The sequence below is a fragment of the Rosa rugosa genome, chromosome 2 (genome assembly GCF_958449725.1).
Source record: "Rosa rugosa chromosome 2, drRosRugo1.1, whole genome shotgun sequence".
NCBI classification, from domain to species: Eukaryota; Viridiplantae; Streptophyta; class Magnoliopsida; order Rosales; family Rosaceae; genus Rosa; species Rosa rugosa.
In genome coordinates, this window is record NC_084821.1 from 23979874 (window position 1) to 23995557 (window position 15684).

The window sequence follows — 15684 nt, forward strand, 5'->3', positions numbered from 1 at the left end:
ATGGTCATTTATCTCACTTACCTCATTAAGTTTTTTTAATTCCCTCTGCCCAATAAGGTCTTTCCTAATACCCAATTATGTTTTTTTTTTTTTTTTTTTTTGAGACTATTTTACCCTCACCCCTTTGTTACATAGAGAGAGAGAGAGAGAGAAGCCATAAGAGACTTCGCCAGATTCCAGTCACCGGTTGCCAGATTACGGCTAATGATCGCCTGAATCCGGTTACCTGCTGCCACCCACCGGTCTTCTCTAAAAACCTCGCCGGAGATCCCCAAAGAGGTCGCCGGAAAGGTTTATTGCCCCCAAATAGACCTTTATTGGGGGAGGGGGGGGCAATAGAGGTTTATGAAATTTCGTCGAAAGTCCCTAAAGAGCTTATCGGAGATCTCATATGGGGCCGGAGAGGTATATTCTCCCCCCCCCCCCCCAATAGACATGTATTGCCCCTCAATAAAACTTTTTTTTTCCTTTTTTCTTTCCTTTTCAGCCTTCTGCCCCCATTTTACCAAAAAAAAGAAGAAGAACAGATTGTATGATAAAAACAAGACCAAATTAGATTATGGAATTATTTTCATAGTTGTGTATGAAAAGAAGACCAAATTGTATAAAACTTTTTTTTTCGTTTTTCTTTCATTCTCAGAGCCCACAGTTTACTAAAAAAAAAAAAAGATTTGGCCATCTAGAAAATGCTTTGGGCACCAGACCGGAGCAAACCACCCATAGATCGGGTGCAACTATGGGTGGTTTCTCAAAGACCAACTATGGAATTCTTTTCATAGTTATGTATGATAAAACAAGACCAAATTGTATAAAACTTTTTTTTTCGTTTTTCTTTCATTCTCAGAGCCCACAGTTTACTAAAAAAAAAAAAAAGATTTGGCCATCCAGAAAATGCTTTGGGCACCAGACCGGAGCAAACCACCCATAGATCGGGTGCAACTAAGGGATCCAAGCTCGGCCTCTGTTGCTGTAATTCATCTTCTCGTAAAATAGCAAAAGCGCCAATTCCAAAGCACCAGCACCTTAGAATTCGAAAGATAACGTGGAGACTCAGCTTCTCGTTGGTTCCTCGTCGCCTACCAGCTCCGACTCTAAGATTGCTTGCCAGCGGCGACTAGTCCTCGTCTCCTACCAGCTCCGACTCCTCATCACCTACCAGCTCTGACTCCGAGATAGCCTACTAGCGGCGACTGGTCCTCGTCACCTACCAGGTCCGACTCTGAGATTGCCTACCAGTCATCTTCGACCTCGTCTCGCAGTCGGTCATCTAGACCAGAGACCGGAGCTAGAGAGAGAGAGACTGGATCAGAGGGAGGAGAGAGTTAAAGAGATAGAGAGTGATATGATGTAGTTTATTAATTAGGTTAAGGGTAAAATGGTCATTTGCTCTTAAATTGGGTTAGTGGGAACAAAAATCTGTTGCTGGGGTAAGTGAGATAATTTTGACTCATTTTGAATTTTTAGTGCTTTGAGTCAAGGACCCTAACATAAAATAGGAAAAAAGTAGAACACCTCCGAAACAAAGCTTGAGCCCCTCCTCCACTATATAACCAATCTGAGAAAGATCCTCCTCCTCCTTCAATGCATTCACCAAAACCAAACAATCACTCTAAAAAACAACTCCACGAGTGGTAACACCACATCTAGATTCGAATCCCACCGACGCTAATCAGAGTTATATTTTCTGATGGATAGGGAGAGGAAGCTTTCTAAGATGACTCTCCAACAAGGAGCAATTAATGGAGTAGTGTGTGAACCTAGAAAATTAAAGTTATCGTGCATTCGTGCCATCTGGCTGAGAAAAAAAAAAAAAAAAAAACTATCGCTCACTTTACCGTTGAAAAATATAAATTTGGTGAGCACAATCACCTCTTCTCTGACCACTTTCCCCAAAAACCGATTTCCAGATAAGTACGCTTCATATGCAAAAGCTCCCAAAACGAGGCTCTACCTCTCTGGACGTCATTTGATCAGATCCTCACCCACTTGACAGGTATCATCTATATGTTTTGTAAATTATCGATTCAAAGCATGGATTCGATTCGTACCCATCACCACAAAAAATACAAAATTTAATTCCCACGGATTGCTACACCGTGTTGATTGACGAAAATGCATATCTTTGGGAATTTGTTCGAATTTCCCACTATGAAGAAATCTGATTTTTGTATGAGAATTCCATTGTTACGCTGTATTTCATGGGTTATGAATCAGTAGGAATGCCGACCCTTAACTGTGAAATTGTTTTGTACTCTTAAGTAGGAACCATAGGCTTTCATGGGCAATGTAAACATTCACTCCCTTCCGTTGAAAGGATTGTGCCCCTTCAGACTGTCCATTTGGAACGAATGCAATCCTGTGACACCAAATACATATAAAAAAATGAAGACTTTGACATGTGATTTTTAATCTGGTTATCGTTCAATCGACAAACCAACAGTGATAGTTTAGCACAACTGGGACTAGAGAAAACTTCGAGTGGAATGAAAGATTAAAAGATCATAAGCTGTTTTGATCTTTTTTGGATGAATGGGGGCTGGAGTCCCAAAATATCAGAAAACCTAGCTGATGAGGCCATTACATATAAATCTAGGCCTAGGGAGACCAGCAATATCATCTAGGAGAATAAGCACTAATCTGTTATGATCTCTGTTACCACTGCATTGATTTTCTGTGTTCTTATTTGTACTGTAAACCTTTCATGACATTGTATCGCAGTGTACATTATTTTCAACCATGCTAGAGATAGTTGCGCTTGCGTTTTTGTCAAATGTTACCAACCTAGCTCTGGTACCAGATTCATAGGACCAAGTAGATAAAATAGTGAAAGAAAAGACAAAATTATCAAGGTTTTATTTCTTCGTACGACCAAGGTCAGAAACGTTATGATATATATCTGGTGTAAGGTACATTCAGTAACCACAGGGATGATAGCACCTCCTATGACTTAGCTATCGAGGGTTTACAATGCAAAATAGCTCAGAATATTTCAGGGAAAACAATGATTTTCAAGGTTACTTCATGAGCATTTGAGCAGCTGTGATGCGTCTTTGCTCAATTTAACATTTCCCTCCACCAGGCCCTGCCACTTGAGAAGCATCAACTTTTCATTTCTTATGTTATCAAGTTTTGTTGTTTTAATGCTGGCCTGAATCACCTTCCATATGTTGTGCTTTACTGGTTTCCATTAAGAAACCAAACCTGGCTGTTTTATCCTGATTCCCAAGTCTCTAAGGGCTCTCACTGTTCGGGAGTTGCCGAGGACCCGAATGTTCCTGCATCTCAGGAACAATATATGACTTGCAACTGGATGAAAAAAAGAATTGAGAACTCATCTCCGAGTGCTTTTTACTTTTGGCAGTCTGCCACTCTGCCCCCACCCAATAGCAAAAGTTAATATTAAAAAAATGGGTTATTATCACAAATGGTACCTGAACTATACCTCAATCTTATCGATGGTACCTGAACTTCAATTTTGATCACAACCAGTACCCGAACTTTTCGATTTTACTTTAAATGGTACCTAGAGCCACCTCCGGTCACTATTCCGACTAAAAGCGGCATGGGAGGCCATCATAGTGATGATTTTTGATGATTTCGAGGGTTGCGATCATATATAGTGATGATTTTTTGGTAATAGACTTGCCTTGAACTTGTTTTTTTGTTTTTTGTTTTCTTAGATTTGGATTTTTTGGCCGGAATAGTGACCGAAGGTGGCCTTAGGTACCATTTAAAATGAAATCGAAAAGTTCAGGTACTGGTTGTGATCAAAATTGAAGTTCAGGTACCATCGATAAAATAGAGGATAAGTTCAGGTACCATTTGTGATAATAACCCTAAAAAAATTGTTGCATCAATTTCATAACTTTTTCCCATTTCTGAAAGTCCCTTTATTTGTATCCAAATTTATGGATTGGTGATCGCTCCTGATGCAAAAATTGACCCAAAATTGTTTCGTTGTCCTTGCTGTAATGTATGTAGATTCTCAAAACTGTATTGGAATCCCAGAACAAAGGGGATGGAAGACTCATACTCTGTATGTAGTCCCAGAAGAATGAGTGTGTCAAAGAAGAGGAGGGCGGCAACAGTGTCTTTTGCAGATCCAGATGTTAAGGCTTCTGGCTTTCATGGTCCCAAACCTGCTGAAGTTTATGGCTTTGTAGGTTCCATCACAACTGTTGTGGCTACAGGTCGTCCAATCTGAAGTTTATGGCTTTCTAGGTTCTTGCATTGAACTTTTTGAAGGAAACTATTTGCTTGATAATGATATGGTGTTTTCGTATTTGAGCAGTTATATTCTTGGTGTGGGCATATGTTCCAGAGTCTTGGCTACATTCAATCGGAATCTTTTACTACCCCAGCAGGTCAGTTTAGTTGGATTCATTCATCAGTTTTTGGAGTTCTGTTTAAGATTCTTATCCTCCATTCTTTGTTCAATGATTAACTACCTGAAACTATGTTTCTGTTTTTCTAGTTTAATGCAAAAATATTCTCAACAGCACACGAACCATACATAATGTACAAGTCTGAACAAACCCACTAACAGTACAGCTAATGAGGCATGTCATCTTTCCTTCATCTTAACCTCAAGCCATACATGAAGCTAGTCAAAACTGTTATGGCAGAAGGCATGGTTCTGTAGTCTAAGCAACTTTGTCACTTTCGTCATTACGAAGGATTCAAAACAAACAAAGTTGTCCTAGGGTAACTGATTTAGTGATGTTCTGCAGATCTTCTGATCTGACTTTAAAATATAGCTACAAGCAATTAAAATGGTTGAATGAACAGCAAGCATTTTGCTTCTTTAGGTAAGAGTAGCAAGCTTTTTGATGTAACAAGCAAGTTGGTGCCTGCATATGTAACAAGTTGCTGCATCAAATAAGTGGTTCACTAATGACCCTGATTGCTACAATTGTTCAGTCCGGTCGCACGAAGCATCTATATGATCTTAATGACTTATATTGTTCATGTTCTGGTGGCAACTGAGCTTAAATTTTAGGTGTTAGGCTCAAAACTTGTTGCTGTGTAGCAGACTCCACCTCAGATTGAATCTGAGATCGAGATTTGTTTGTCACGGTAATGCCCGCCTCCTGCTTTTGGAACAGTCCAGCTCCAAAAACATCCAGACCCCCTGCTGACAAAGAGGTGCTCCTTCTATCGTCCATTTTCTTTAGTTTTGAAGGATGCTTAAGTGATTCTATAGAATCAGCAGCAATTGAGTGCAGAAGACTTGGCACCCTGAGTTTGTGGCCATGTCATGGAAGCTGCATGTTTTTTGTCGGGGTGTAGAAATCTGGCTATGAACCAATGCATCTTGACTTCTTGATGTTTATCAGACAATTGGCCTTCTTGCAGTTTTAGTAAACTATCCAGATTGTAAGCTATTCTCTGCGGGAGGAGTTAGGTCACTAAGAGGTTTGATCTGCAAGTGGTGGAACTTGCTGGCCATCATTGAACTGTGTGGAAAAGCTTGCCTGCTATAGTGAGGAAAATTTGGAAGTTATGCTTAAATTATGTTGAGGTTATTTGGGAGTAACCAGTAACAACCAGTAACCTCCCTCCTGATCAATTGACCCATTACATACAACCAGTAACAAAAGAAGAATCCTCTTGATAATATTGCTATGGCAACTATCTTCCTATCTGCTTGATATTTTATGTGAATAAATTAAGATAAGTATACATTATGTCTCAAACCAACTTTGAGTTTATGCCTTTATGGTGATATCTCTATGATAATTTTTTTGTGTTTTTACACTTGGGATTATGTTGAAATTTATGTTAATACTGTTTCAGGTACTGGGCATTGGCAGTGCCAGCTTATGCAATGATGACTGTTGTATTAGCATTAGTATTTTACTGTGGCCTCAACTTCATGTCCACCCCTCCCCCATCTTCCTTATATACGGTATATGGTGAGTGATTTTGTCTTCCTTATTTGATTAAAGTTTTGGGTGTTTCTTTCAGGCTTTCAGCTGATTTGATTCACTTATGCAGATGAATTTAGTAGAGATCCTGTAAGCTCTGCTCGAATTGCCAATGATGATCAACCCATTGAACCCATATCTGATATCAGTATTGACAGAATCAATCGTTCCATGTTTAAATAACACAAAGCTCTTTCGGCATGGCTGATTTTTATCCAACTGAACCTTTTTCCTCAAAGAATGGCATTGAGTCTTCAAATTAATTAATAGTAGCAAAGAGAGCAAGAGGCATTATCAGAACGAGGGCAAGAAGCATTATCAGAGATGTAAAGAGGGCTAGAAGCATTATCAGCAATACAAAGAGGGGAAGCACTAACAGTAATACAAGAGATAGGGCAACAAACATCATTGGCAATACAAAGACGGGAACACGCATTATCAGTAACGGGCTATCTGAACCGCAATTCATTTGTATGTAAGCTTGCATCTTGCTGTGTTGAGAAGGCATTAATGATCATTGATCACTATAGGAGTTTTGACTCATTCTTGAAGATCCTATTACATTAATTCTTCCCTCCCAGAGAACATGATAATCTTTTTTTTTTTTTTTTTGAAAAGGAGAACATGATAATCTTAAAATGAGAGTTTCTGTAAATCAGAGGTACAATATTTTGTTTAATTGGTATTTGTAGTGGACAGGTTGGAAAGCTATCGCTTTGATCACAATGGGAATCAAACCAGACTTATTATGCATTCCTCCCATGCACCCAACCAAATGACCTATGCTAGTTGAGCTAAATGCTCACACACAAAAGGCGAGTGATATTTCCGTGATGAGATCATACATTCGCAAATAACTTGTAAGAACTGGCATCCAGGCTAATTTGTCTTACAGCTGCAATCGCTGCTAAAACCCCCATGACTGAAAAAACCACAGCAATGGTGGTGTTCAACCAGAAAACAAGGCTTCGTTTTGATGGCTTAAAGGTCAAGTTGAAGAAGACAACAGGCAAGATGAAGTCGAGGGGCATGAAACCAAAAGCCCCAATAACTGCATTGATGTCTCCAAAAAATGGAAGCATTGCTGCTACGGTTGTTGCTGTGATGACAGATAGTGACCGAGAGATCACCCTTGGGATCACATTTCGAGCTGAAAATTCTTTCCTTGTTGGGTCTGCAAATGCTCTCTCTAGTACTTCATTTGTGGGCTGCAGATAAACCTGCGTAACAAATTAACAGTGTGTGTTATTTTAGTGTGTGGTTAACTACATAATTGGAAATGAAAAGAGATTTTCAGATGGTGCTGGTTGATTGCTTACCACACCAACAGCGGAAAGTTGGAATATGGTGAAAATGTTCGTCATGAAAATGAACCACTTCGGCACCAAAGGGTCCAAAGGGTTGCCATCGGACAAGAAGTTGCTAAGGATGAGGCCTTCAGATTGGTTACCAAATGCCCAATAGCCAGATATCGCAACGCTGAAGAAAGTCATTGTGACTATTGTGTAACAAACACACAATCCCTTGAACATCTTTCCCTTCACTGGTGCTGCGAGTGTTGCCTATATACAGAAAATAATAGTTCAACAATTAGTTCCCAAAAACAGCAAGAACAATTAGTAAAGTTTGTTCAAGTGTTTTTACGTTGCCAAAAGCGTTTTCAGACAACTAAAAGGGACGTGTGCAAGAAATGCTCCGGGGTTTTAGTGAATCTTTTGTAGTAGGTGCATGACAAAACTTTGATTAAATTGTTAGTCAAGGAAAATTGGAGTACTTCAGACCTGAATTTCTGGAATGATACCATTGCCGTATGTCGTAGCAATGATGGCATTGGCATTAAAGATCCCAAAAATCTGATTCTCGGTGTTGCCCTTCAAAGAATAGTCCTTGGGTGGCCCTTTTGAAGAATTTCCTGAGAAATTTATTCAAGCTTGTTGGGTGAATGAAGTCAAATATTTATGTTTAGACTTTAGAGCAGTGTGTGCGCTGTTTAGGAAGATTGGATTTACCAATATAGATGCAAGCAGCAGTAGCACAAACACTATAGGCTAGGCAAAGGATCATGGAGACAAGGTTGATGTGCCTTAGTGAGTGAAAAGATGGGATTTGTGCCAAAATCAGCATGAAGCATCCAAATATGATCACAAACTCATACAGTTTCATGCTCCCATTTGGGTTTGTCAGCATGTAAACTGCCTGCAAAAGAAAATCATGAATTAAAAAAAAAAAAAAAACAACAGCAATCCAAAGGAATGAAATACTCTCGTTAAGATCGATATATAAAAATAAATTATGTGATTACCTTCATGCATTGCCCTCCCAAAAGAGTACAAGCCACAACAGCACCATAGCATACCATAAACTGAATTGGCCCAACGAAATAGCGACCCCATTTGGGTCCTGTAGAGTCCGATTTGTTAATAAGTTGGCAACTTATAATATAAGAAGAGACAGAAGTTCTAGGAAATTCTCAAAAGTTCATATACTATATTTTTCTTGTTTGATCATATATATTTTCTAGCTATTGGAGTATTGGTATTAGTGTAGTGGTAGTTTTCTCAAAATGTTCATTTTATGATGTTACAAGAAACTAGATTGTTTTGGGCTTGTATCGTCAATGTACTATCACTTATTCTAAAACAGAAAGCAAACCAAAAGCAGGCTAGGAAAGAAAATTATACAGCTGAAGACATCAGTGGCCAACTTCGAAAGAATTTAGATGGCAACTCTTTTAGAGGTTACACGGACAAAAAAAGAGTTGACGAAGGCCCTTCAAAATTAAAGATGTTCATTCTTTATATCAAAGGCCCTTCAAGTTAATGGCAGACAGTTAAAGCCACAATTTTTTTTTCTTTAGTTGACAAATGACAACTACCTAACATCCTAAAGATTAAGTGACAGTGATAACAAATTTGTTGAACCTTTTTTTCACAGGTTTTTAGAGTTGCAAAGTTCTAGCAAAACATGCTATATTTCGAGTTCAAGACACAATTTCTGCATATGGATATGGGGAAGAAATGCTTGGTAACTAAAGCTAACCATCCACATAGATTCCTAGCCGGCCTTTATAAGTAACCAAGTATTCGATCTACATATGCAAACTATTACAATTTTTAGTTCAAGAATATTGTTGGGACTCCCTTTACCTTTCCTCATGTGTCTAATTCCTGTTATCCTGATGAATCTTCTTCCACTAATTTTATTCCTAATGAATAGGTGCTTGATAAATTGTAAGTATTGGCCCTTCCACTAGTTCAAATGTGAGAGAGAGAAAGTGATTGAATATGCACCTCCACTTAAAATTGGCTTAAGCTTTATTTATTTTTTTTATTTTTATTTTTTGAAAAAAAAGAGCATGTGCGACTACTCTCAAGTCTTGACTAATGAAACTACAGAGAACATAGAGTCTGAACCCAAATTACAATAAGCATTAAGAGAACGTCCTGCAATAATAACAAGAGTCTCCACTAAATATATGTATTCTACCATGCACCAATTAGCAAATAGTATTTTACTGGCTACTCCATCTTCTTTGATATAACAGTAACGTACATAAAGAAAAGATAACTTGACCATGAAGCATCATTATAAAAGAAACACTTTCCTACTATGTTGCTGCACAAGAAAAAATCCAGCAACACTACATTTCATCCTGCCACTAAGAGGTTGCAACCATTTCATAATGACATGCAGCCTCGCTAGGTCAAACAAGGCATACTGAGTTCTAACATGCACCAATTAGCAAATAGTGTTTTACTGGCTACTCCATCTTCTTTGATATAACAGTAACGTACATAAAGAAAAGATAACTTGACCATGAAGCATCATTATAAAAGAAACACTTTCCTGCTATGTTGCTGCACAAGAAAAAATCCAGCAACACTACATTTCATCCTGCCACTAAGAGGTTGCAACCATTTCATAATGACATGCAGCCTCGCTAGGTCAAACAAGGCATACTGAGTATGCAGACCTGAAAAAAGCCCACCTCTCCCTACCAAATGTTGATAGAGACTTATTAAGCACTAAACAACTAAACCCTAAGAAGGTACTAAAACTGAAAAATAAAAAAAACTACAGCGCAATCTGGACCTAAAGTAAAACAGGCCTAAGGTCCTTCCAAGAGAGCAAGCCAACACACCAGCCCACCCTTGTACAACCATTGTCGTTGCACCACCTCTCCCAACAGACCGCCACCACCACGATCGAAGCCTTATCACCAAATCACCACCAGCATCATGCACATCCCCCCTAAACTAGATCCAGTTTGAACTAGCACGCACCATCGAGCTGAGTTTGCCCGTCCCCAGGCAACTACCAGATCGAACCAGAATGGAAGCCGTATCCAATCCAATCCAATCGGTGTCCGCCTAAAGAGTGGCAAAACCCCGCTATGCTTGCTACCAACAGATCCTCCAAACCAGATTGGTCTAGGCACCCCCACCATGATGTCCCCATTCGGCTCTGCCATCCAACTTCGACAAGGCGACGCCATTCGGATCCTCCTCCATGTCCAGTCAAGCCCCGTGAACTCCTCGCCAACCACTGCAATTGTCCTAAAACCAGTCTTGTCTGAAACCATGAACTTATCGACCCTAGACTTGACGCCACCATTAGCCGATGAATGGCGACATGAAGCCAACTCATCCGACAAAGACGTCCATAAGACACGCCGTTGGATGAGTGAAAAGAAATTTAGAAAACCCTCATTTGCGGCTAGGGTTTTTCATAGAGATCTCGAGACCAATTTAAATGGGTTTTTGTTCATTTACCCCAATTCTAGGGATCTTTTTCCCACTTACCCCATTAAGTTTTTTTAATTCCCTCTTACCCAAAACACTCTAAGGATGTCTTCCCTAATAACCCATTAAGTTTTTTTGTTTATTTTTTAGACTATTTTACCCTCACCATTTTGTTACATATATAGAGAGAGAGTGTGTGTGGAAGAGAGAGAAACCATAGGAGACTTCGCCGGACTCTCGTCACCGGCCGCTTGAGTCCAATCATCTGCCACCAAATTTCGGTCACCGACTGCAGGAATCCGGTCATCGACCGCCACTCATCAGACTTCTCTAAAAACCTCACCAGAGGTCCCCAAAGAGGTCGTCGGAGTTCTCATAGGTCGCCCTCAATAGACGTCTATTGCCCACCCCCCCCCCCTCCCAAAATAAAACTTTCAGTCGCCAGAATAGGAACTAAATCTTCCTAAATTTAGACAAATAAATTTTGATTGAAGAAAAAAATGAGGAGATTACATCAATTCAAAACGTCAATTGCCTCCCAATAGACGTGTATTGTCCCCCAATAGCTAGAACTTTCAGTCGCCGGAATGGGAACTAATATCCCTAAATTTAGACAAATAAACTTTTATTCAAGAAAAAAAAAACGAGGATATTACATCAATTCAAAACGTCTATTTCCCCCCAATAGCCCTTTATTACCTCCCGGTAAAACTTTTTTTTTTCCCTTCCTTCTGGTCTTCTGCCCTCATTTTACCCAAAAAAAAAAAAAAAAAAACCAGGTCGACCGATTCAAAGTTCTTCCATCTGTTTGCTTTGCATCACTTAAAAGCTCAGATTAGCTACGAGGGAGCTTCGGAGGTGTGATTTATGGACACTAATAACATTCAATTTCGCAAGCAACTCCAAAATTCAAGTTTCTAGTCACAATTGATTCACAAACACACATATCTAAACAACAATTCGAATCAAATGTACGCGCAATCTCAGATCTGAACAACGATCAACAATCTTAGCACAAAAGTTACAGAGCTGACGAAAACGAAACAAAGCGAAAACGAGCATACGAACAGAGATTCATAGCCTCCAACCCCAAACACATTGCACCTGATTCATAGTCTGTCTTGTCCAATCCCATCCGACTTCAACGAAGATTCCGACGCTCCTCCCAATTATGCTTCACTCAATCGCTTTGCCTACAAATACGACGTCTGGATACCAAGCCCGCCTCCGTCTCCGACAGCCGATCCTCCCCGAAATGGGAGGCGACCCGACCCTGTTGCGGGCCAAGCCAGTGAACGTGGGGCGCTCCAAAAACATATAAGGAAAATACATCAATCTTAACTCTAACCGCGAGTCTCCTATAAACTCTCTATTTCTAAATTTCTAGAGAACCATTACTAACTGCCATCAATATTGGTCGATAGGACCTCGGCTTGGGTTAGATACACTATCAATCGCATCAATCCTTCCAAATAAGGATGTCGCAATGTCGTTTATGGCTGTGGTTGCATAGTTGGGCCTCCTTGTTGTGATGGTTGGGATGCCGGGGCAATTCTTGGTTGGCACGTTTTTCGTTTTAGATCTTCTTTCTCTTTTGAATTTGGGATGTTTCATAAAGGTGGCTCTTGGATGTGGTATGACATGCGTTATATGCTGGTTATTTGAAAAAAGGAAGTGATGGATTATCACTTCTAGTTGATTTTTGAATTTTTCAATGAGCCTTGAATGACAATTTTCCTACTTTAGTTTTGTAATGAATGGTGCGCCAGCAATTATTCTTGTTCTTAGAGGTTGAGAGGTTTCCCTTTCAGTAACAAAATCTATTTTTTTTTTTTTTAAGTGTAACAAAATCTAATTAAATATGCTTCATTGTTTTAGTGAGCTTTACTAGCAAGTGCATGTTAGATTTAAGTAATAATTAGTTGCTTTACGTTAAGCTTATTTTCTAGAAGATATTTTATTTTTTTATACACACCATAATTGGTTTAGGCCAGGGAAGTCTTATGTTAAGCTTATTTTCTAGAAGGTATTTTATTTTTTTATACACACCAATTACCTGTTTAGGCAAGGGAAGTCGTCCATTTATGAAAAATAAAAATTATGTTGTAGGGTTGTTTGAATAAGCAAGCTAGCTTCATTATACTTTGTAATGTGCTTTATAAATCAAAGATATATTAGGCCTCCGCCGAGGGTTACTAGCCTTTAGCTAAACTAATTCTAACCTAATGTTGTTAGATCATATCTTAGAATCTAAGCTAGGCCAATCTTTATTAATTGGATGATGAAAATGACACTAGGAAAAATAGTCCCAGTATAACCAATATTGGTAGACTAGATAACTGATCGATGAAGTTGTATATTTAGCCTCTTGCGGTGGTAGACCAACCCTCCTTAATCTATCACAGTTATGAGGTGAGCTACCTTCGTATTGAGTGGTCATCCATTGATGCATTGTTACTACTTTGTACCAAAAGGGACATGTAAAACAAGTTCAAATTAATTTGGTAACTCTTAATATATAAGGGCAAAGTTATATTATCCTAATCAAACTATTCTTTTTTTTTTTCTTAACATATATCGGGCACATCATTCTAATTAATGAATGAAAAGCATGGGCAGGATGATATCAGGAAAATGTCATATAGATGTGGGGTTTGTGCAGTGGTGGACGCAGGAATAAATACACACGGAATCAAAGATATGACATGTTGGTAAGTTATAATTCCAACATTGTAAAGGTCATGGGTTCAATTTTCATTGACTATGTAAGGGTGGAGTGGGCTAAAGGATTTAAAAAAATAAAAATAAATACACACGAAACAAAAAACAATTATGAATAAAAAATAAAACTTACGAATGGCAATAGAAAAAGAAGAAGTTACGGGAATAAAAGTGAAAAAGTAGTGAATTGCAGGTGAGAAAAATAAAAATTTGACTGGGGGCCAGTGCCCCCCACTTGTTGTCTTTAATTACTGCATTTTATATTTACATAGATAAAAGAGAAAGAAAAGTACGTACCTAAAATGTCACGAGCCATGTCTCTGAAGCGAAGTTGGCGATGACCCAATTGAGCATAATGCTCGAGCACCAGAGAGATTAGGTTGTACGAGTAGAAAGTTACTAATGCTCCGATCACCAGACAAATAATTCCGCCCGTCCATCCGAGGAATGTGAAAGCGTACGGTAGACTTAGCAGAGGTGGAGCAACTATTGAAGTAGTCAAATGATAACCACAGTGCACCCATGATCCTACATTCAACAATTCAATTATTCAAACCTGACTTTCTTCTTCCTCTCTTTTGTTGTCTTCCACTTTTAAGTTGCATGTTTTGATTAATTAGTAGCTTCAATATTGAAAAACTTTGAATTAAAGTAATCCGTAATTTTGCGCATTTATAAGACATATATGGTTCATTCATTAAGTGCATTAATTGTGGACATTTCACTCTTGAGAATGCCATTATCTAAGAACTAAAACACCATTAATATTGTAATCATTGTGCGTGTCCTATGTGAAGGTTTTCCAAAAAGTAATGAGCTAGGGAACCCTGTTATTGAAGTATATTGAAAGATGAAACTGAAATGGAATATGTAGAATGCAATCTGTGTTCAAAAGAATGTAAAAAGCAAATTGTTTTGGTCAACCTTAATTAAACTAAAAATGATATAGTTAAAAATCTGAAACTTGGCCATGTGAGTCTGTATTTTTATATACTTGAGAAGAACCACTGTGAAGCGAAGCAAATATGAATCCATATGGATGATAAGAAAAATGGAGAAAAAAATATAAAAGCAGAGAAAAAGAGGACAAAGACATTAAAGAAGAAGATGATGACGACGATATCTATGGGTGATGATGGATGAAGTCTTGAAAATAATTAAAAAATAAATAAAATGAATGCAGCAGATCAAGGAGGAAGAAGAAGAAGAAGAAGCTAAAGAAAGCAATTACCTTTGGATTTAAGAACAAACTTGGCACCGGCATCCAGTTGGTTCTGTTGTTCATCATCATCTTGACCAACCTTGGCATGATTACCATCTACTACTTGATCTTGATTACGATCGTGTGCTTCTGCTGCTATGGAGTTTGGTGCCAGAGTCCCCATCTCTCTGTCTCTGTCTTTCTCTCTACGTACCGCGCGAGAATGGAAAACAAGAGAGTATAATGGGGAGATGAATCAGAATCAGAATATCCTTGAATCAGCGCCTAAACATGTATATAATATGTAGTAAGCTTAGCCGATCGACTTGGAGTATTGGTCAAAGGACGATCCACAGCTTCTTCATAATATTCAAAGCAAAACGACAGCTAGCGAGCGAGGTTGTCAAAATGGCTACCCCTACTTAACAGTCAAACCACTTGCCTCTCTTGCGTGCGTGCTAAACAATCATACCTAGATACAGTGACAGTGAGAGGGGATAAGATGACCATAATGCACATTTATTGAATGAGGATTTGTACGTATAGCGTCAGAACATGATCTATCTGTATGGAAACCGTCACAAATTCGGTTAAGATACCAGTACAGATTTGAGATTTCAGTTGCATCATCACTTTTTAAGTCCAAACTCTAATAACAGAGTCATTCATGATATTCCATATATATACAGATTTTATCCAAAGCGGAGCTCCGCTTTGAAATTAACGTGTGAAGTTCAAGTTTTGGGTCACTTTTCGGTCGCATATCCACATCTCGACCGTTCAGTTTCTAGGTACTAGTGTATAGATCATCTCTGCAAATTTTCAGCCAAATTGATGATCGTTAAGGTATCTAACTCGCTTAAACCAATGGACGGACTGAATCTGTCAACCTGAACCGTACTAGCTTTAAGGCAGTTATCAATGCCTTAACGATCATCATCTTGGCTGAAAATTTGCAGAGATGATCTATACACTAGTACCTAAAAACTGAACGGTTGAGATGTGGATATGCGACCGAAAAGTGACCCAAAACTCGAACTTCACACGTTAATTTCAAAGCGGAGCTCCGCTCTGGATGGGATCTGATATACAT

At 38.8% G+C, this 15684-nt stretch overlaps 2 protein-coding genes across 2 annotated transcripts; one reads left to right on the forward strand and one right to left on the reverse strand.

Moving 5' to 3' along the window:
• The first annotated feature begins 1823 nt into the window (after nucleotides 1–1823).
• LOC133731954 (phosphatidylinositol N-acetylglucosaminyltransferase subunit P-like) lies at nucleotides 1824–6636 on the forward strand. Its single transcript, XM_062159404.1, has 5 exons — nucleotides 1824–1993; nucleotides 3982–4190; nucleotides 4292–4364; nucleotides 5797–5915; nucleotides 5998–6636. The coding sequence occupies exons 2-5, from the start codon at nucleotides 4019–4021 to the stop codon at nucleotides 6108–6110; spliced, it is 477 nt and encodes a 158-aa protein (XP_062015388.1). The 5' UTR covers nucleotides 1824–1993; nucleotides 3982–4018; the 3' UTR covers nucleotides 6111–6636.
• LOC133731953 (GABA transporter 1-like) lies at nucleotides 6556–14970 on the reverse strand. Its single transcript, XM_062159403.1, has 7 exons — nucleotides 14622–14970; nucleotides 13688–13918; nucleotides 8230–8327; nucleotides 7937–8123; nucleotides 7709–7839; nucleotides 7247–7489; nucleotides 6556–7147 (listed from the first exon to the last, which is right to left on the reverse strand). Exons 1-7 carry the CDS (start codon nucleotides 14773–14775, stop codon nucleotides 6767–6769), a joined length of 1425 nt encoding a protein of 474 aa, XP_062015387.1. The 5' UTR covers nucleotides 14776–14970; the 3' UTR covers nucleotides 6556–6766.
• Nucleotides 14971–15684: the final 714 nt, after the last annotated feature.

Coding starts and splice junctions, on each gene's coding strand:
- LOC133731954 (XM_062159404.1), top strand. CDS start 4,019: ATGGAAGACTCATACTCTGTATGTAGTCCCAGAAGAATGAGTGTGTCA. Junction 4,191..4,291: donor CACAACTGTTGTGGCTACAG/GTCGTCCAATCT, acceptor GTATTTGAGCAG/TTATATTCTTGGTGTGGGCA. Junction 4,365..5,796: donor ATCTTTTACTACCCCAGCAG/GTCAGTTTAGTT, acceptor ATACTGTTTCAG/GTACTGGGCATTGGCAGTGC.
- LOC133731953 (XM_062159403.1), bottom strand. CDS start 14,775: ATGGGGACTCTGGCACCAAACTCCATAGCAGCAGAAGCACACGATCGT. Junction 8,328..13,687: donor CATGGCTCGTGACATTTTAG/GTACGTACTTTT, acceptor CGGACTCTACAG/GACCCAAATGGGGTCGCTAT. Junction 7,490..7,708: donor GTATCATTCCAGAAATTCAG/GTCTGAAGTACT, acceptor TTCTGTATATAG/GCAACACTCGCAGCACCAGT.